We start from the raw sequence: 23234 nt of genomic DNA on the forward strand, positions 1-23234 counted from the left end.
TGCTGGTGAGGGAGAAAGAAGTGTGTGTGTGTGTGTGTGTGTGTGTGTGTGTGTGTGTGTGTGTGTGCTGCGTTCAGTGTCTGTCTTTTTCAGTCAATATGAGTGTATGTTCGCCTGTGAGCGTGGCTGTTTAAGTGCATGTGTGTGTATGAGCAAGCGCATATTTAAAGAGGTAGCAGAGAAATGCAATCAGAGCAACAGATGACAACCGTCCATCTGTCGTGACAGTAGAAAAGACGACTTTCTGTCTACCTGCTCTCCTCAGGTTCAAACGTGGGCGACAGAACTACAGTCCGAGCCTCAGGCCCCTCGACGGAGTCCGCTCCTAACTGAGGTCGACTCACAGACCAGTTGGAAAACAAAAAGAGCTGAATGTTCAGTCTGTTGATTTTCATTTCATTTTCTTCTGGATGCAGCTAAATTTATGTGTTAACATTTAAATCAACAACAGTTTCCTGTTATCCGTTTCAACGGGCTTTCAAAGTGAAACTCAACATCAATTTTAAGTTCATGCATTTCACCAGAGGCTATGAAACAGATAACATGTCCATGAAATAACTGCTTTACTGAAAAACTGGTTTAAGAACTGAATCAATCAGTGAAGTTCCATATCTGCCCAAAGCGTTCCTTCAGCAGCAGCAGCTGGTGGTAATAAATAAAACTTAACTTCCACATGCTGTGAGCTGAAACGTGACTCATTAGTCCATATAATACAAGAGTGATCACTAAAGGCTTGGCGTGTCATTCACAGCATATCCTTTGAAGGCCTGGTTTACTGAAAGCTGAGAGAAAGCAGCAAACAAACTAAGTACTCAGAACCAGAGTTAGTGGAAGTTAGAAAAAGGCAGAGTGCTGAGGTCGGGCTGGAGCGGGTGCGTGACACTTGGCGGACTGTGGAGCAGAAAATAAATACACACTGTTTGTATCTAGAATATCTAAAATGGGATCCCAATGTTACAAACCCTTATCAGACGTTTGAGGAAAGCCGCAGCTAGAGACAAACGCACAGGAAACCTGCAATACCAAAGCGAAGCAGGCCGAGGGACACCACTGCACTGGCCGTTCATCCAGATCATCCAGATCCAGGCCACAGCCAATACTTTTTGTTTTTTTTTCCATTTTAGATGTTAGAGCAGAGCACTTATCAAAGTACCACTCCCCCCCTTGTCTGAGTCGTTATGAATCAATCTAGAGACTTCCATCCCTCGTCTCTGGACAGTCGTGTGAAGCTCAAAGCGTTGGCACAAGCCTGATCGGGAGGTTTTTCGACTGTGCCGCACTATTCCAGCACTTTTAACTCTTAAAAAAAAAAAAGGCCCTGGCAGCTGTGTGGAGTCCCATCAGCCAAACACTACGAACAAGCCCTCTGCCTAAATCAGGTGGCATTTTACTGCAACAACACTGGTTAGTTTAGTAGCATCAGAGGATGGTGAAGGCTGTGCTACGCCTAAAGAGGAGCGGCTGCCTCCTGCTTCCCTTGGTGCACCGTTCTCCTCTGAAGGGTGCACTGTGTTACATTCACATAGCAGGCTCACAGGCTCCATTTCAATTTGCTAAGCAAAACTGAAAGTTGGGGATCATCTCTATGAAGCAGGCTAAGTTATAAACTCCTAGATTAAACTCAAACTAGCAGTCATTTTGTTTAAACCCTTCCATTATCATATAAGTAAAAATACTTTTTACTCTACTCTCCACTGTTCTTTTCTTTTCTGTGCCGCCGTTATGTGTGCTACGATTTAGATTTTGCTTTGTCATTTTCTTTTGTCTTTTACTGACTGAAAATACCGTCGATTCGTTGTTATTTTAAGAGCTTTGCTATTTAAAAGGAATAGTTTGCATTTTGGAAAGATGCTAATTTGCTTTCCTGCTAAGAGTGAGCTAAGAAATGATCCCTCTCTCTTATCTGTGTGCTAAATATAAAGCTGGAGCCAGAAGGTAGTTAGCTCAGCTGAGCGTGAAGACTGATATCTGATGGATAGACACAAGAGGGCATCACTTCCTCATTTAGCTCTCTGTAAGAAAGTTTAGTTCCCAAAATGTAGTCCTTTAATCTTTCTTTTCTTTTGTCTGGTTTCACCATTAATTCATTATTTCTTTATAAACTTGGTTTTGAAAAGTGCTGTGTGAGTAAACACTTCTCTCAGTTGTTACACTTTTCAATTACAGGATGCGTCTTCCAGTTTTAACAAACATCATTGCGGGTAAGTATCACGCATGCTAAAGCTGCTGTGGCACCTAAATTGTATAGGAACTGTATCTTGTGTCTTTGTTCCACAGATCCCAGTCGTCCAGATGGAAACTGGTTAACTTAAATGCTTTTTTCACTGTTCAAAATAACTAGAAAATGTCAGCTCTGTGTCACATGTCAAAGAGTAAAGAAGGGTTTGGGCACTTCCAGCTGCTATGTGAACGTAGCCTTGCTTTCATGCAAAGATTTCACCCACTTCAGTGATGACACATCTGATTTACCGACTTAAAGATTTGAGGGCGTATACTGAGATTTGAGGTAAAAATAGTCCAGCATTTGAAAAGAGAAACGGAATATACTGTACATATACACAAAAAACCCCCCAAAAAACTTAGTGTTAAAATAAAGATGGATGCTTTAGCACAAACACAATCATGCTGCAACAAAATATGTAAATATATACTTGTATATTTATATGTGCGGAAGGGAGAGGTAGTATGTTTGGTTAAACGTAGCGCCAAAGCTTAGCGGCACGTCATCTGTTTGTAGAGAAGATAAAGAGAGAAAATAGAGAATGAGGCAGAGATGAGGATCAAGTGAGTAAAGCAGACAAACAGAGTGACAGTCAACATTAAGAAACATTGGGATCCACTCATATGCTGACTGGACTACTGGCAAGAGGATTCTACTGAACAACCTTCTTCTTTATACAACTGGCAACTAGTTTCCTGTATATGACGTAAAAACACTGCAGCGGTTGCTGAGGAGAGAGTTGTGTTTGTGTGAGTGTACGTGTGTTGTGTGTCTTTATGTTTGGTTCCCTTGAAGGCTATTGTGAGAAAGTCATCCTGTAAATTACTGAGGTATCTGTTAAATGTTTCCAGCTGTAAGTAAGGCTACTGAGGTGGTGGTGCTGACCTGGGTTGAGGGGACGAGGGTTGGGAGGGGAGAGGCTGCGGCCTTTGTCTGGGTTCATTTGAGCGCTAACGGCCTCTCGCATCAGCTACAATGCTCATGTTGACCAAAAAGCCACATCTGTCAGCGTGATGTCCAGCAGCAGAAAAGCACAGTTAAATGACGTTTGGCTCTCAGAACCCTAAAGACTCGGCAGACTCCCGGCCCACCGCCCTGTCCTGCATTCCTTTTGAAATGGATGATGTAGATGTTGATGTTGAATGTAAAACGCCCACTTTTTTTTTTTTTTTTTAACGTACTTCGACAATGGCTCTTGGACAAACAATTCTAAAAAAAATCTGACTTTCAAGAGCTACGATGCTTGACACAGAGTAGTGAGAAAGGTAATGTCACACTTTGGGTTCAGGAGGCGACATGTCGTCAGTCACTGCACACTCTGCCTGTGGCAATTCTCATTTTAAAAATACTTTATCTCCTAAGATCTTCCATATGCGGATTCTACAGTCTTCTGGAGGTCCAATCCAAGCGTTTTCTGGGTTAAATAGCACAAAAGGAGCCTTTCCTGCGTTCTCTTTTTCACAGTAAAGTGACATGTCCAATTCCACAGCAGCTGTTCCACTAAATCTCCGACTCCTGTCAGCCCTTGGTGCGCCACAGTTCTCCGAAAGCAGAGCCTGACTGCTGAGTTAAAGCTATGCAGAGTAATCCTGCTGTAATTGGCTATTGCAGAAGAAGAGGTGGTTAGATAGTTGGGTGATGAATGAAGAGGCACGCCCATGCCGTTGCTTCAACGGTTTGCCATTGGCTAAATCCTGTGTCAGTCAGTTGAGGCAGTGTTAGTTCGCGATCACTTGATTGTGTTCGACAACCTGCTTTTGGAGAAGCAGGCTTTTTTTTTTTCTTTCTTTAAAAAAAAAAAAAAAAAAAAAAAAAAGAGCTGGGGACTGCCTTTCCGTTGACAATGAAATTATTTTGCTCCACTGTGTTCCTTCCCCTCAGGTTACAGCTCCAGGTGGAACACAGCTGCTCTGAGAAGTCTATTTATTCCATAAGCAGAAGGAAGGAAACAGTGGCCCTTCCCGCTCCAAACAAGCAAGCCTATTCTGTATTCACTCACTTGAAATCAAAGGAACAAGGGAAGGGGAGCTTGTTCAGTTGCACTGCAGGAGTCCACCATGCTCATCTCTGCTCATTAAAACGACATCTCAGCGCAGCAAGCCAAGCGCTAGTTAGACAGCAAACTCTGACACGCATGAAAATTGACAATCTTGAAAAGAACAAAAGGAAAAAAAAAATCACCAAAATGAAAATATTATGGATATACTGTATAACTGTCAAAAGCTTATCGATAGAGAGAGAGAAAGAGAAAAGATGTACATCCATAAGCTTGGAATGGACAGAGGGGACACTTCCTGGGGATAACACACCGATTTGCTTGGTGACTTTACGAGGCTGCCGGAGAGTTAAGGGTGCTCACACTGATGTTTTGGGTGTCGATCGTGCTGCGGGACTCAGCAGGTTGGAATGCTCAACACGACCACCACTGGGAATGTTTCAGTCACATGAAGCCTTTTGCAATCATAGCACATCGGATGTCTGAGTCCCATCATCGCACTGGTGAGAGCAGCATCCACACCAGGGTTGGACCAACGCTGGCCCATTATTAGACACCATAACGGCCAGATTGGCACGATGAAGGTCGTGTTCTTTCAGGCGTGCTGGACTGTGAAACACCTGAAATCAGAATTTTGCTGGCCTAATTTGAATTTGCTGAATAATTTTCAGTTAAACATATCAGCTTTCAAAAAGCCGTCAAACCCAAACCTGACAGCCTTCTTCAGCGAACCCTCAAACAACTCGGTAGCTTGACCAGGATTGCCACCTCTGTCCATTCTAGTTGAATACAACATGAGAGTCCATCTCCTAATTGCATATAGTGCTGTATCTCCAGAGCATCTTGCCATTAACAATTGAATTCTCTTAGTATTTTGCCTACATTAATCTCTAACTATGTACAGACTTAGCAAGTGGTATTTACAAAGTTTGTCCACAAGGGGGTGATCCAGGCCTGCATGAGGGGTGAGCATGCACTGTGTCAGACAGAAATGTGATATGATATGTAGTGATGTTGAAAAGTAACATCCTAAACCTCGCTTATGTGGCTGGTGTTGAACTGATATAAATGTGACAAGAAGGTATGAGGCTTGATTTTATATTCAATATAAAAAAAGTTCTTTCTCGTGTTTTATAACTGCCCAGCTGTTCAGAAGGATTTCATTCCAAACACACTACAGGCTACACATTGTTTAACCCCTGCTCATTGCTACCATCTGTAGAATATTCGCTTTGCCTGAAAAACAAAACAAACTAAAGGCTGATATTAATCGCACAATGTTGACTCTGTATTTTAAAATGTAGCAATTTAACGGGTCAACATTACCTTTAATGAGCTCTTAACGATTATGTGATCATTTAAAATATTTCTTAAGGAGTTTTTCGTCCAACAGATAGGAATGAAAATCTTGTAGTAACCATTATTTGAAAAAGTTTCACTTGTAGCTTACTTATGCTGTTATTTAGTATGATTAGAAATCACAGTGATGCCTAGAGCTTCAAAAACAATCTCTGTCTTATGATTGTAAGCTTACGCCACACACACCATAAACACCAAGTACACAATATCATCAGACAAACTTTTCCCTGAGGCAACAGCCGGTAGTTGGTTTCTGTCCAACTATCTAGCTCTAACTGTCTTAGCAGCAATCTAACCAGCCGAACAAATATTTTTGGATAGTCACTATCCATGAAACATGACGTTGCGTTTGCTTATGTCAGTCTACAAACTTCACAGGTCCAAAAACGACAAAATCCAACAGAGAAGTGCTTCCCTGCACTAAACCCTCAGTCAGAGCCTGTACACACACACCCCCTTGTGGTCCATCAATATTCTTATATACTGTACACACATCACAAAAATAGAAGGACTCCTCACACACTTCTCAGTGCTTTCTTATGTGTGTGTGTACATTTGTCTTGATGACACAAACACACACAACTGAGGAGGGGCCTTCAAATCCTCTACATTATACAACGCTCAGAACTACTTGCTTCCATGGAAGCAACCATGTTTCACTCTCTTAAATATATATATTTATATATATCAGCTTATACGTATCATTTATATTTATATAGCATTATACATACATTCTTGTTTCATGAAATTCCCTTTTGTCTTGTGAACAGGGAATTCCAACCGTAGCATCTCCCTCCACCTATCCAACCTCCTCTACTTATTCCTCCAAATCTCACCTTTCTTCCCGCCATTCCTATAACGAAACATTCCCACATAAACTTCCTTTTTTCACTTCAGCTGACATCTGAGACCTCTCTTTGCACATACACAGATACACAGGGCTGAGCAGGAAAACACACCTGCAGCAAGACTCCCATCTTAACCAAGTATTTTTACACTAGTAAACTAAATATTTCCATTACATTACTTTAAGCTCTTAAGCCCATAGCTGGCCATGTTGATGTTAATATATTTGGATGTCTTTGCAGTCAACAAATGTAAATCAACAATAGTTTATAGCTACCTAACACAAGTGTAGTAACATTGCTAGCAATTTATATGTAACTCACAAGTGCCAGCATGGTTAATAGATGTAAATCTGTGTATCTATTCCTGTCTGTCATCACGATGATATGGACATGGAACAATGTTATGAGGATGATGGTAAAAGGGATGCGACAGTCACATCCATCAAGCTGTCTCACTGTAAAAAAAAAGGCAGGAATCTAGCAGTGATGTCCGGGGGGAGATGGTGATGAGAAAAGGCGAGTCCATAGGTATAGAGGAGACGAGGATGTCCCTCTGTTAGTCTGGATATCTGTGTGATGTGCTGAATCTTAATTCTGCACTGTGTTTCGAATCCAGAGGTCAAAATATAATCTGGTTATCCGGGTGCTGAAATCCACAGAGTATTCAGGTGTCCATAAATCCAGGGGTCCAGACTTCTTGTTGGTAGAGGTCCAGAGGAGGAGGAGGAGGAAGAGGAGGAGGAGGAGGAGGAGGAAGGTGGGCAGATGATGAGGTGAAGGTTACCGACTATCTATCTGATTATCCATGTTTCTCCCAAACGTCCAGACATATCGGGGCTGGGTTTTCTCGGGGAAAAGGCGGTAGGGGTTGGTTGATCATCCTGTGTGTTACGAGTGCGTACATGTAGGCGAGTGTGCTTCCTCCTCTGCTATGACACCTCGCTGCCAAACACTTCCAGCACCAGCGGGGTGAGCTGCATGCTGTGCTCGGGCTGGAAGGAGAGCGAGCGGTACTGCTTGGAGTGCTCCTCGTTCAGGCTGCGCAGGTCGGCCAGCTTCTGGATCATCTTGGCGTAGAGGAGGCGTCCGCCGGGGTGGTTGACCCGGATGTAGGCCTGCAGTGCGTCCGACAGATGGTCCTGGAGCTGCTCAATGCGGCTGTGGTCTTGGACACCGGGACGATCTGCCGTTGGAGAGAATGGAGAGGGTGCGGTGTAGGGAGTTTGTCCGTTATGAAGGAGACCAGCGGCAGGGGCAGGGAGGGGCACCAGGAGAAAGTAGAGAGAGAAGTTCAGGTTCATGTTGAGGTGGATGGGTGGAAAGAGAACGAGAACAAGAGTCAGATAATCACTGTTTAAACACACATGGTTCCAGCACAATCGCCACATTCTCATAAATGTTATTATACTCACAATATGTTCTTAATTGCAGAAGTGTTAGTACAGTGCCTTCAACCTTTTGAATCCATATTTTTTGCCCCACTTTCACTCACTTTATTCCCATTCTTTTTCGCATTGTCATCACATGTTGATATCTAACTTGAATCTATGTATGAATGGACAGGAGGTCGTGGGATATAAAAAAATAAACATTTATGAATGTCCTGAGTATTGGCGAAAACAGTGTGCCACATGGCTGCAACATCGCCAGTTCAAATCCTGCTTGCCAACCTTTGGTTCATGTCAAACCGTTCTCTCTCGCCTCTTTCCTTCACTGTCAACTATCCAAAAAGGTGAAAATGCCAAAAAAAATAAATCGACATAAAATGATCCAAATCCTGCCACTCATTGTTTTCCTTTCTCTTATGGTATGAATACGTCATGCTGCTTTGGCTACTACCTGTCACACGCCTAAACTACAGGTGTACAGAAAACAACCAAATGTATTTGCAGTTTACATTTGGAATCAGCTTTATTAAAACTCTTAGGCTCAGATGACTCACAGTAGAGTTTGACAAACAATCTTTGAAATGTTTGAGATGGTGAATGAGCGTCTAGGTTCAGTGAAGTTCATTCACTGTTATCACTGAAGGCCCACCGTGTTGTAAGGCCACACTTCAATCTGTTGAGACTGAGTCTTCCAGGAAAAAGCTTTTTCATGTGTAGCTGGCAGCAAAAACCCCCACTAATGTCCAGGTGAATCTGGGTCACCAAGCAGCACAAACCTTGTGCTGCATTGTTTATGCTACCCTGACACTGTTGTTAGTAGTCGGTCAATCCACTAACCATCTCGCTATTAAAAATGGCTCAGTAAATACACCTACACGGTGAATGACGTGAATGAACACACAAACACAAGCACGGTACCTGGGGAGAGCAGGCAGATGGCCATGAGCAGCACGTGTTCCTCCTCGTGCAGGTTGAGTTTCTTCAGACCGACCTGGAACTTCACCAGTGGCTCCAACAGCTCCAGAGTGTGACCCGCTATGGAGGACAACACAAACGTACACTTAGCACTGCACAAACGCAGGCAAACATACATTGTCCTTTACTATTGACTCATGAATGAAAACACGTTTGTGTCCAGTGATGGGACTCAAAGTAGAATCATTAGTCCCTGTGTGTATTTATACATTGCGGACAGAGAGCACTGCTTCCTGCCCTGCGTGTGTGGGTGAATAAGAACCGAGTGTGTGTTTATGGCTGCTTTATTGCTTCCATGAAAATACCTGAAGTCAAAACCTCATAGTAATGTGCAAGTGTGCGGAGAAAAGCAGCGTGTGGGTGATCCTTGTAAGACTGTTATATAAGGTGGGAGGAAAGGAAAAAAACACACGTGTCATCAGCTCCAACATTTTCAGTCCCTGAGAGCATGTCCTTGTGTGCGCAGGCATGTTTTATCAATGCAGTGTTTGATGTTGTGGCCTTCATGGAGTACTGGGTACACGAGGAAGAAGCGGGGTGTGTGTATTGGGAGGACGCGTAATCAATAATTAAGGTGTCTGACGAGCTCCGTGTGTGCAGTCCAAACATGCTGCTTATGTGTTTCTGCACCGACTCTGCAGTTCATTGGTTTCACTGTGGGATTACGACAGCAAGACCCAACTAACCCTTTGTAACGTCATTGATGCAGTATTTGAAGTCTGGTCCTCCGCAGCTCCAGGACATGTCCTCCAGATTGAACGACTGGTTTGAGCGCAGCATGATGATCTCGATGGCACTCGACTTCAACAGAGCGATCTGGTCTTCTGCTGTCAGCTCTCTGGAACAGTCACAGGTACAGTCTGTTACAGTCTGTTACTTCATAAATGTTCACTGTCAACACAAGCATTTTCAGATTAGAGCATGCTCACATACTTCATATAATTATTATTTGTTTCCTGTCTCCTGCAGGTAGAGAGTCAAGGAAAATGTCTTTGGTGGATTCTTTGCTTCAACTTCTTTCTATTCTTTATTGTGCTCTTCAACTTCAGGGACAATCGTTGTCTTTGTACTTTATCAACTCCTTTATCAATTTTACTTTAGGTATAGACACTGCTGAGTTATTATATGAGACCTTTAGAGCTAGACAGACAATCGGCCAATACTAGCTTACAGCACATACAATTATATTGTGTATAAAAGGGCCAATAAATAACAACCCACTGCAGTACAGAAATCCAGGAGATCTATTCGAGGTAACTTTAAGAGAGACAGCATGACCACTACACTGTTAAACGTTCTACCAAACTACCTACGATTGAAATTGCTTGTGTGTCCGCATGCACATTTGAGGGAGACTGATATGCACAACGTGCACAGTGAATGCATAAAATGGTTACTGTAGCAACAGGATATCCAACCCCAGCCTTTGTGTGTCCATCAAAGCGCACACATAAGTGCACAAGCAGTCATGGTGTGCCTTGAGTAAACCCCCCCCCACATTTAATATAATGACTGTATATGAAGTATGCAGTATACCAGCCGGTAGCGCAGTGGATAATTGCGCATGCCATCGGCCTGGGGAACCCGGGTTCGACTCCCTCCCAGTCCCGGCTACCAAAAATGGGCGAGGGTTGCGTCAGGAAGGGCATCCGGTGTAAAAAACTAACGTCAAAATCTACAAGCGGATCATCCGCGTGAAAGGAGCAGCCAGTAAAAGGACAACAACATATGAAGTATGCAGTATGTGCATCTCCACACACGGACACATGTGGGTGTAACGTTCACCACCACTATCATGGAAATGCCATTTGCAGTGCGCTGAAAATTAACTCATGCTTCACATGCCCTGAAGATTTCATTTTCTTAAGCTGCTGTCCACTTTTTCAGAGATTTAGTAATTTTCAAACAGAAATGTCTGTTTTTACGCTATGAACTGAGACCTGACTTTGAAAACAGATTTGGACAATTTTTCTCAGAAGAAAATTTGTTTCCAAAGTTCTGAATTTCCAACTGATATGTTGTTAAATATTAAAATAGCTTACATATAAAATACCTTATGTTAACTGAGAAAATATGGTGGGACACACATTCAAGAAATGCCTCTGAAATCAGGCCCGAGGGATATGAGGAGGGTCAGACTTACACATAATAACATGTCTGAACACCTCTTTTTAATGCATAGGGCTGCATGGAGCTCCATGTGGTCGTGCTTTTAAATAAACAGGAAATCCTTGGTCTTTTTTATATTCCCACAGAAAATCCTCTAGCTGTGACTCGGCTCCAGACATTTGAATACAATACCCATGACACACTGCCAACAGAGCCAACAGTAGGAATATATACGTAGATTAGGCTATTTACACATCAACAGTCATTGCTCTGTTCCACAACATGCAAACACACGTATGCATTATGTATCCCCATATGGCAGATACGTCTCCCTTATTCTTTTATAATGTGGGCTCTGTATGTGCATACATTTAGAAACTCTCAGCTCAGCATGCATTCATAAAGCTACCGCCTGTTCCAGCGTATTCTTGGAAGAGCTTGTTTGTTTGGGAGTGATAATAGCATCTCACCTTACCCAATTATGCCTCACATACGTGTAGGCAGCAAATGTGCTCTGCATGTAGGCAGAGAACGTGTTCAGGCTGCCTGCCATTATGCCTGTGCGTGCTTCTGGTTGGATGCAGCAAAATTTTACCAGTCAACAAATCATTACCAGAACTCGGTAAAACAGCAGATAGCTGCAGGAGTAGTAATACAGTTTAATTTTACATAAACATGGTTAGAATATGAATATGAATTTTCTACATGGATAGATTATGGTGCAGGTCAGCTTCACTGAACTGCTGTGTCTCCCAGGAAGTTCAGTAGAAATTGATTGTTTTAACAATTAAGCTAGCAATCATCCTTTTTGATCAAGTAATCTGACTAAACAATTCTTTTTTTGATTAATAGATTAAAAGAATAGTGAAAATGTGACAAAATGAGTCACATTAGAGAATATTATTTAAGACAAACAGAAGCAGCAAATCCTCACATTTTAGAACCAACAAATGTTTGGCATTTTTAATTGATTGATGACTCAAATGATGAATCCCACCTTGTCAGCTTGTAGGACAGACAAACACAATTTGCCAGACAGCAATTCACTCTCCTGCCTCAAAACTCAACCATTGCCGTGTGTTCAGTTTGTACCTGAAGCCTGGGATCATCTTGGCAAAGCCTATGACCTTCTGGATGCTGTAGGACACCAGGTCAGCAAGGTGGGGCAGCATGGAGAGCTTTGTGTCCTCCTCGCTGGAGTCTGGACTGCTAGCGCCGTCCTGGTACATCATTAACAGGTTGCTGAAGTTCATCTTGGTGTCCACAGACTCTGTTCGAGGAGAGGATTACGAGACAAGTACGAGGAGGGGGGGGACAAGGAGAGGAACGGGGCAGAGCGGGGCAGTGATTAAAAGGATTTTTAACACATGGAAATAGCAAAGAGCCAAGTGAGAGGTTAAACAAGGCAGGACAGCAGGTGAGTTCACGGTGGACACAGTTAAGATAAGGACATCAGAGGGGAAACCACAGCCTGGAGAATTAAATACTCAACGTAGTTTGTGTAGAGTACTGTAAGAAAACTACTTGTAATTTGATGTCTTTCCTTTATAAAGATTCCAGATAGCTTCTCCCATGAACACTTAGATACAGACTACTGTATCTACTTTAATCTACACTGAAACAAACCTTCAATGTGAAAATAACAGCATATTCACAGGTCATTAAAAGTCTGAAAAGAACATAAAATATGAGCAGAAGCATTTCCTTTTTTCAAAACTGCATTTTGGTGCCAACTACGACATCAAGTTGGATATCTGATTCTTACTGCGGACTATTTAATAGTTGGTTTAAACTGATGGCAGAAACACAACAGGGATGATACTATAGATAGACAAACGCATTAAGCTCTTAGCAGTGAATACAATAGTGTTTAGTTTAACTGTACATGTTGAATGAGCTGTTAGTCATTGTCTCTGCTTTCATACTGTGTTTTAGTGGGCCCGTCTATCTATCTATATCCGTCTGTCGATATATATATATTTTTTTTTTGCAACAGATCTCTTCATGACTGCGTCCGTGGTAGTGTTAACCCTGACGCATGAAAGCGAACAAGGACGGGAGGAGAAGGACCACTTGTGCATCTCACCAGGTGAATGGTTGAATGAGTCAGAGGAGGCATCAGAAAGAGAGTGAAGGGAGGCGGCTCTGCTGGCACTACGTGTTACTGGGCCTTCGCGCACTGGAGGCTGCAAATACAAGCAGAGAACACAAAGACAAATATTAATGTCCTCATTGTAACCGCCGTCTTGGTACGCCGTCCTGGGTTCCTCCTCCTGGTGCCATCTGGAGCTTAGGAATCAAATCATGTAGAAGTATAAATAATCAGCTAGGAGCCTGTTTCAGTAAGCAGGGTCACCAAGTTACTTGGGTGACTCTGCTGAGTGAAGTCTAGAATTTATCTTTTTACTTTAGCCCATGATCCACATTTGAGGGGGCTCTGGGTTCGCCAGCTAACTCAGTGATCCTGCTCTGTGCAACAGAGATTAGAAGCTAACTATGACTGCTATGACATTGTGTGTTTCTCATGAAAATATCACTTTGCTGCCACTGTCATGTTCTTATTAAGTAAATCCACTTTGTTTATCTTAAATTAAACAACTGCTTATCACTTCCAAAGCACAGCTTGGTGAAGTCGAGGTTTTGCATGCTTCATTTTTAGGACTGTTTGAGTGGTTCATGTTGTACGATTCACACTCAGTTCAAAGTGACCCCCACCCTCCACTCAGTATCTGGAAAACTCAGTTATTATGCATCTACTACCCAAGTGCGGTTGTGGCTGTCTGCACAGTGTGTGCTAGAATCACACTCGCCGCTAATAAATCAGACACACGGAGAAGTGTTTTCAGACTTCCTCAGACGTTCCATCCAACCGGTGTCCTCCATCTCATTTACTCTGGACGACCCAATTGTTGTGGTCCGCAGAGGGAATGTCGTCTGAAAGTATCAAGTTCATGACGCGGAGGAAGAAAATACGACGCCGCTGTCGGGCGGATAAACGCCACTGGTGACTCGCTGACTCGTGTTACGGGTGTCAAATATATTGAAAACACACATGGTGGCTGACGTGTTGGTCTGGAGTAAATATGACTGTGGTTACAGACATTACTTACTGCTATCTCGAGATCACAGCCACTCATTAATAAATCTGCCTGTCACTTCCACCTCAATGAGTATGTGGCTTGTGTGATCTTAACTGATATAAAACAGGAGCATAAAACTTCATTTTATACAATAGTTTGGACCAAAGAAACCAAACTGTAAATGTGACTGTACCAGTTAGGAGCAGTCACACTACTCTACGTTTGTGTTAAGTACTTGCCAACAGAAAAACATGACATATCAGTCATTCATTTACACATAAATAATCTTGATCTTGCTTTTCCATTTTAAACATCATAAAACATGGCTCCTGGGCCTCAAGTTTTCTGTCGTTTGCATTGCTAGGCAACATCTAGCCAAACAGGAAGGGGTTCACAACGCTGGGCTCTGACTTATAAATTCCTGACAAGCTTTGAAACCGCGACAGAGAGACCAGCCCACTGATTGCCCTCCATGTCAAGAATAGAGAATAGTGCTGCAGGATATTATTAAAACCATCTTTACAGCAGAGATGGTGCAACTCTTACCTTTGACTTTTGTCTTTTGGTTACATGTACTCTCCTTTTCTGTCCCCCTTCCCCTGCAGCTGTCTCTCAGGCTATCAACTTCGCAGAGGCCAACGTCATTTAGGTTCTCTATTTAACTACAGTTAGTTAGCTGGTTTGGACGTCCAGTTCCTCGCAAATACCAAACACACATGTAATGCTAGCTACAAGGTTTTAAGCTAAAACTCACAGTTGTTATCTTTGCGTACAGTCATAGGTGTCCAGTTAAACTGTAAAAGATCCAGCCAATCAGAATTGAGAATTCTCAGCGATTTAAATTAACTGTAATAACCAAATATGTAACTGTACAGTTACAACTCCCTGCTGAATAATCTGTCATAAAGAAGTGGCAGCCTTTCTTGGCGATTTAGCTACAATTGTAGGCTACTTCATCCAATAAGAGTCATGGATACAAAACAAGAGAATGACAAGGTCTGCAGTGCTGTGCTAAACCAGAACAAATGGCATCCATATCCTGTTACTATATTGTTTGATGAACATTGGATCACCAGCATTTCATTTAGTGACAGGCTGCTGACTTGAAAGTGCATATCAAGTAGACCATGCTGTATGTAATTTGTGTCGATGAAAAAAAAAAATCTGCTTTGTTTCTGTATCAGTTTGCTTCTTACTGGGAAACATGGTATTATGGCCTGGTGCCGTGCTTCAGGGAACCCTCTGTTCTGTTGCATGACATCATGACCAGCTCCACCCAAGTTCATGGCGGAGAACAAAGTGAGTTTGGCTGCACCAATGATAGTGTCAGTGTGAGTTTGGTACAGAAGTAACTTTGTACTGGACTAACCCTGAAGCGGGAGAAGTCAGAATAGGAGGCATCATAGGTCTTGTGGTGAGCTTCCACCAGGGAGGAGATGATCCGGGCCTGCTCCTCATTCAGACGTGGCCTCATCGCCTCCCGGGCTGCCTCCTCCTCTTTCCTCTTCAATATCATGTCCTTCTTCCTCTGAACCTCCTCGTCTGTCAGGATGACTGCAATGGAGGATGGAGTAGAGGATATATTAAAACAAACCAGAACACACACATTCACAAGTACTGATGTCTAAGCAGCCCAGTGAAGGAAAGTCTTTGCGTGTTAATGGAGTTACCTCTTGATTACATCCAAGTATCACTGCGACGTAACTGATCTGAGCTCCTCTCACTGTGTCTAATTTAGTGAAAGTGAACACATGCACAGGTCCACAAACATGGTGTCACATAATGCATCTGCATTACAATGTTTTAACGTGTCAGGAAGAACAAAAGGTAACAACTGGCAGCTTAATATTGGTATTTCTTTTAATGAGTCCAGGTGCTTGAACATTTACAACATGGGTTTAATAGGGTTGTTTTACCCCCTTAATTATGGCGTTTCAAAAAACAGGGAAAATGAAAGTATGACCCTCGCTGAAAGGAAAGCAGTTTTACCTTAACGACACGATGGATGAAGTCAAGACATTTTAAAAAACAATATCATTATATTATTAAAGTGCTGGCTCACTCACAGCATGTTAGGGGGAATGGTCCTGTCCCAAAATATTGCCTAAACTGGCTACAATAACAAGAATAATGAATTCACTTTTAAGATGGATTGTGGCTTTACTGTATGGGGGGAGAAGTGCTACTTGTCAGCAGTAAAACAAAGTTAGCTTTCAAAACTAGGTGAGGGAGCTGCAATGTAAGCTCCAACATTTCCATCCCAGGTTACATGAACCATACATCTTCTGAGTTTGGCACGCAGAAAAGGCCTGTCATGTGTGCTGCCTTTTTATACGGCTGATGCAGCGGGTGTTGGATGTTTAAGTGCCTTTTGCCTTATTCATGATGCTGGAGTTTAGACTGAGCGGCACAGCGGTGCAGAATGAATTAGACATACTGTTTAGAGTGACTCTTTTAGGTTTGACTTGATGAGAAGTTCTTTTGGGAATTCCTGGCTTTGCATGCCACTTTCACATGTCTCAGAGCATTACATTACTTTGTAATCTTATATTCAAAACACGTATTATTTATTATGCAACATATTTCCATCTATTTCTATTGGATGTAAAACACAGTGCACTCTGAGACATAAAGAATAACTGCTTTGCATTTAGGTGCTTTTTTTTTTTTTTTTAAACAAATGCCATGCAACCTTTGCCAAAATTGGACCACTTTGGCCATGTTCAGACATATTTCACATGTCAGAGGCCTAATAAAATATTTCAGCCTTTCAGAGTTTTAATGTGCTGTGTTTCAACATTTTCTGAGGTCACAGTGTAGGCCAATTACTGGCTTCACAGTACATGTTATTGGGAAGAATGCTGAGTTATAATCAACTCCTGTAGCTTTACACATTAACATTAGCTTACTGCAGAAAATAACAGAACAGCACAGTGCAGAATCAAAAACCAAAAGAAAAACTGGCAGCCCTGCTGTGAAAATACCATGTGAATGACAGAATGACTCATGCCGAGCAGTGATACTGTCAGTGGCAATATTATGCACTATTGAGTATGGATAATTCAGCTATGGTGGGCTGCCATGAGAGGGTGAATATAGCAAAAACACGGAGTTTGTCACATTAGCAACAGCACCTCAGTCTGCTGGCTTTCCAAAATTAAAATCTTAACTCACAGTGCAGACTGGCTGGTAGTTAAGGGCCCCCTGACATTTACCCACACCCCCATATACTATTTTAATTTAGTTTAGCACAAGTGATACACACAATCCCAGCAGTCCAATTATTTTTCTTTTAAAAAGATGCCTCTCAGGCTGAATGACCCGACATCTGGATTTGTGTTAAGAGCGGCCGCTGATGGTGTGAAACAGGAAACCTTGGATTACAAGCTGTGCCTGAAGATATTTTTTTAAAATGAAAAGCAGACAGCTCAAATTTTCAGTGTGTAGATGTGACATACATAATGAAGGGTCTAAAAAAATCCTTCTGTGTTACATTTCTTGTTTGACTACTTAGTCGACTGAGCAAGTTTATTACTTTAACATGTTTTACACACTGCATCACTGTCACTGTTTTAATTGAGCTTAAGTTTATACATGTCATTAAATACATGTCAGGTAAAATATCCGCCCGTGAGTGCCCATTATAAAAGAACAACCCAGCCATATACACATAACTACCATATAATAAATTTGTGTGTTTGTCTGCTATATGTTTCAGAACATGCGTCTGCCAGAGTGTTATGTCATCAGTGTTTGACGCCACTGACAACAATAGGAGCACATCATCCCAGCACACACACACGAGACAGTATAGAGAAAACAGAGCTAATAACACACAAGGAAGACTGTGCAGTTACACAGTATACTCTGAGCAAATATTTGCCACTGAACCATTAAAAAAAACACGCACACGCACACGCACACACTTCATATCGTGATGATGGCAATATCTTGTAATAACTGCACATGGCTTTTCTTCCTCAGTATACTGTGGCACCCTAAAAATAGTACAAAATATAAAAAGAACATAACAGGAAATTAAGTGTTTCAGTGGTATTTTACAGTTCATGTTCTTGTCATTCAGGTCTGAAGCCTGGAGCTTGAGCTTGAGTATCTGCAGTCACTGCTGGAGTAATACAGTGACCTCTGAATGCCTCAGCCCATATTATACTTTAGACTCTCTGCAACACTGACCGATTACCCATGACGTGCTCAACTGTGCAGATAGACAGACAGACAGACAGACAGACAGACATTATGACTGCCAGACAGGCTGCGACTGCCAAAGAGAGACAGGCCCAGAGCCATGTGGTCACAACACGCGCATACACAACGGCAAGTCTACCAACTCTGGTAGCTACAGGCAGACTGTCTCACTATTCATACTTAAGTGACATTAAATTTAGCTCCATCAAATGATGCTATTTGGTTGGATTTATAGACACGACATGACCTTGTTTATGTAGGCTAAATGCACCATTTTCTTTTTCTCATTTTAAATACGCAGTTGCAGCCTACTCTGAATTAGCTTTTAACTTGTTGCACTGTTGTAATGTTCTCTGTTGATAAAGCAATGTTTCAATGGGTTATCTGTTACCTATTCCCAAAATATCAATAAAATATATTCTCTCGTGGCAAGCAGCAACCTTTAGCCTTCACAATGCTTAATACATTAAATACATATTTGGATGAAAGGAATAAACGCACCAAATAAATACATACTTTACAGCAACTGCTAATTAAAGAGACCAATGAGATGGCATGAATGACTCTAAATCAAATAGTGCTCAGATCATGCATTTCATACTAAATACTGGTTGTTTTCCTGGAAGCTGTAAACAACTATATTTGAAGTGGATTTTCAGTGATTGCACCCTGTACTGCCACCACAGAAGCGGTGTTACATAACCGCATAATGTGGTGATGCAGACAACAACGACAACAGTTTGGCTACACCAGCTTAAAAAGGCAATTGAATGAATCTGACTGCTTAGCTAACCAAAGGATTTACTTGGCTTTCATCTCTTTTCACCCACCGTCATTAATTAGGTTTTGGCTACGCTCCAATGTCCATCCAGTCCCAAGCCAGGAGAGTACTGCCCATAACCACTCCTTGTGGTGAAGACATCCAAATATGCGGCACGAAGTTCAATCATGAATAGGCACAGTTTGGTCAACGTTTGGCAGAGGCCGTCAAAGCAGCTATTCTAAGGCCGGGACATGACTGAACCAGTCAGTCTCCAGCCAAGTTTGAGCCCTGGATCGCATCATTAAAAGCAGGAGACCACGAAAAACAACAGACCATCAAAGGAACATCTTGACCACCCCACAGCGCCTGGCAGACGCACAGCAGTTTACCAAGAGAAAGTTTGCTGTTTGGAAAAGGGGCCGACTGGATGTGGTGATGTGGTGCCCTGCATGGCAGTGCGGACAGAAGAAAGAAAGACAGAGAGAAAGAAAGGCAAACAGTGAGGGAGAACAAGGGTTTGGTCAACACCAGTGATGCCAGAGAAACTGACAAAGAGGGAACAGCAGAGTCTCCCTGTTGTGGGGGCCAGAGGTTCACAGCAGGCTGACTCATTAACCAGCACACGGACCAGTTCAACACAATGGAAGCTGCTAACACTCAGATTTGGTGCGATATATGTCAAGCTGGATTTGGTGTGTGGCCAATGTTTTTCCCCCGTTGCCCTCTGCCTGTGATGTTCGAGAGGTAAATTCGGGTCAGTCAGGCGTCAGGGCACCCACACATGCTGAGTGTGACGCAAAGTGTCCCATCAAGTGATCACAGTGGAAGTGTGCATGGTAGCTGCAAGGCGTCTATAAACACACTATAAACAAGAGGCACTTGATCATCTCTACTCAGCAATTTGAAAAACATCGTCAATTTTTATCTGGGCTTTTGGTTAACCACTCATGCACCTGTGTTTCTGTGCTTCAGGATCCCTCTTTCATTTGCAATTAATTTACTGGTTGATTTACTGCTAAAATAAATGTGAAATATTTATTGAAAGGGTACAGTGAGTACAAAGTGTGCAGATGCAGAGATAAGCAAATGGTCTGGAAGGCCAAGTCTTTGTTTTCCTGACACATATACAGCTTCATTATGTTTTTGGTTTATCCAATTATAAATTGAGCATTTGGCATTTATGGTAATGCAGGTGGAAAGGTTGTCAAAGAGACAGAATCCAAAAGGCCCAGAGAGAGGATGAAGAATATGAATTAGGGAGTAAAATGGAGGGCAGCACCACAGGAGACGCTTTGCTACTGAAAGGCACCGGGGGCGGGAATTCATTCATCTAAAGGCTAAAACATTTCAGAAACTCTCTTGTGATTCTAATCCTGTTACAAATGCACACCCTCACAAACAGACAAACACAGCAAGCATGCAAATACGTACACTCACACACACACACACACACACTCACACACACAGTGAGGTCTTTTCCTGGCATCTCTCTCACCTCTGTCAAACAAGGACAGCGTAGGGGTGTTTACTACGAATTCAGCTGGCATGGCTCAGAGGGCACACGCACACACACACACACACGCACGCACACACACACTGACACACACACTAACACACGGCTTTGATCTGAATGGTTGTGAAGCTTAGACAAAACTGCCAATAGAGAGAGAGGAGAACATGAAGGGAGAAAAACACATGCACACAAAAACAAACAGTAACTGAATTGTGATTAATCCTCAAAGATGCATTGGTGTATACACCATCTTCGATTAAAAGCAATGCATGAATACACGCTGAAACCTAAGTTTTCCTCAACCTTACATTGGGAAATGTTGATCAAAATGTCTCAAAATAGGCCACAAAAAAGATGTTTTGAAAAAATTATACTAATGGAAATATTGTGTTATTTTAGTACGAGTTAACTTATCTGCTAGCACCGCAAGGTAATGACGATTTCAATTCCTTCAGGAAGACGGGGAAAGTCCCTTCCCAAGCTTCTTACATTTGTCAGTGCTCTCACAAGACTCACAGTAAGGCATGTTAATGATAAACACAAACAGTAAGTCACCGTGAGGTACATGACCATGACAACAACATGCTTTGCACAAAACATTCATGTGTTTTCCTCCTTGTCAGGAGTCTGTCTTATGAGCAACTTACACATAACACGAGTCAGGGGTTAACCCCAAAGCCATACTCCCTCTGGCAACCACAAACAAACGACATGGAGATCAATCATGACCATTCTGGTACTGTACTGTGATGTATCTACGTATATGTGCACCCCTGTGCGAATACCATCGTGTTTGGACCCGACTCAGACTGAGAAACTAGGAGTCTATAATTGGTTGCATTCAATTTTCCACAAATTGGTGCCACACGTTCATCCTGGCCACTGCATGTATTTTGTAAGGTCCATCGTGTCCATATAACCAAACATAGATAAACAAGAAAAGATGGACACAGATAAAGCAGACACAATGACCTGGATACACAGGCTCAAAATGAGGCAAAAATGGTTTCATTGATCGTGACCTGCATTACTGAACCTGGATGTATTTATTTAAAACAGGAGGATGCACAAGGCCACATCGGCACAGAGGGAGTGGACGGGCACATTTGGCATTTTTGTGCCTTGAGGCGAAAGCCACAGTCTATTTCGCTATCAGTTACCCACACTGTCCCTTTCTTGTTCATTCACAAACATTGTCAGTTACATTTTACAGCTACACATGCAGATGTAAGCAGGCGCTGCTTTTGCTTTACATCCTCAATTTGTTTTCCCAGTATACATACTGCTGGACAGAAAGGAATCTGTGCATTTATCACAGAAGACAGCAAATCAATTTTACATCAGGGCAGAATCATATAGGTGCATGTGTGTGCCAACAATCATGCCAGCAATTTTCTGAAACAGACCGCATAGCTCGCTGCAGTACCAGGATGTAAAATGATTAGTTAAATGCACACACGAGCGCAGACGTATGTGTGGTTATTTTGTTGCACAGGATTCATTAAACGTGATCAGTGGACCTGTGGTGCATAATAACATTTTGACAATACGTGTCAGTCCAATCACCGACTGCAGTTGAACACATACCTGCTGCCCTCAGACGACGGTAATGGGATCAATCAGAGCTAATAATGCTGTCATGCTGCCTTCTTTTCAACACCACCCGAGTGATTCTTTGTAGTTACAGTGGGCATCAATTTAATGACTTAATGATTCTTTGAACAGGTTTATTATTGCAGGTTTCGTACAGGCAGTGCAGAATATGCAAGAACAAATGGCTGCACACGAGCACGCTGTAGAGACATGCAGCTGAAAAGTACTTGTGAGACACAAAGAGACCATTTTATACTGATAAGTCTCTCTCTCTCTCCGTCTGCTCACTCTTCTCTCAACTATTCTCAATGAAACACAGACACTTCAGTGTCATGTGGTCATATCTGTGGTCAACAACCCTGCCTGCATCATCTCTGTGTTACACCCACACACACCCACACAGTTTGTGAATGAAATGTGGGCCAAACCATTGTGTGTCTTTGAAGAAAGACAGCCATTGTTGAATAGGACTTTAAACCCCCCCCCCCCCCTCTCTCTCTCTCTCTCTCTCTCTACATTTCCCTGCCTACCCCCTCCCCATCTACTACTGGTCATGGTTATGCTGATGGGTGGGATGCAGGACTGATAACTTAATAACTCCTGGATAATGTGATAATTTGCATGCAGGGTAAAAAGGCCCCCTCTACGGTAGTTATTATGAATCAGTTGTGACAAGGTGTCAATGTGTGTTAACATGGGTTGCGCTGATGTCTCATTCTGCCTTCACAGCGTGTTCTACTTGTATTACACCCTGGTACTGTATGCATAACCAACATGGTTAAGAGCTGAGCTGTCAAACGGCCTTTCAAACATATCAGACAATGAATTTTCAATCCAGTTAAGATACATTACTACACTTTGATCAACACCTTCTAAACGGGGCTGATGACAGGAACCCCATCTGGTGAGAAAAAAGCAGGATTAAATACACCAATTATTATTTTCTGTTATTATCTGACCCAGCCTGAGTTTGCCATATGGTGCAGCCTGCCTTGTGCATATCCACGATTGCCTCTTTGTTGCAAATCAGATCAATTTACATCCTACCATTGATTCTACTGGATCCTGGTCTTCCTGAATGTCTTTGAATATTAGATTAAATGCTATGCAAGCAGGAAACCAGTTTACTGTTCACACCAGCCAACCAAACACTGATCTCTCCAGGCCATTGGTACATCTAAAA

General features: G+C 42.4%; 1 protein-coding gene across 1 annotated transcript in view; it reads right to left on the reverse strand.

The window, feature by feature from the left end:
- Positions 1–7193: 7193 nt before the first annotated feature.
- LOC139209692 (vitamin D3 receptor A) overlaps positions 7194–23234 on the reverse strand; it is a 64889-nt gene continuing 48848 nt past the window's right edge. The window contains exons 4-9 of the mRNA XM_070839497.1: positions 15346–15530; positions 12983–13082; positions 11989–12166; positions 9474–9625; positions 8731–8847; positions 7194–7607 (exon numbers count right to left, since the gene is read on the reverse strand). Of these exons, the coding sequence (XP_070695598.1) occupies positions 7354–7607; positions 8731–8847; positions 9474–9625; positions 11989–12166; positions 12983–13082; positions 15346–15530 (986 nt within the window). The 3' untranslated portion in view covers positions 7194–7353. The remainder of the gene's footprint in view (positions 7608–8730; positions 8848–9473; positions 9626–11988; positions 12167–12982; positions 13083–15345; positions 15531–23234) is intronic.

The sequence above is a fragment of the Pempheris klunzingeri genome, chromosome 11, assembly GCF_042242105.1.
Source record: "Pempheris klunzingeri isolate RE-2024b chromosome 11, fPemKlu1.hap1, whole genome shotgun sequence".
Taxonomy (NCBI): Eukaryota; Metazoa; Chordata; class Actinopteri; order Acropomatiformes; family Pempheridae; genus Pempheris; species Pempheris klunzingeri.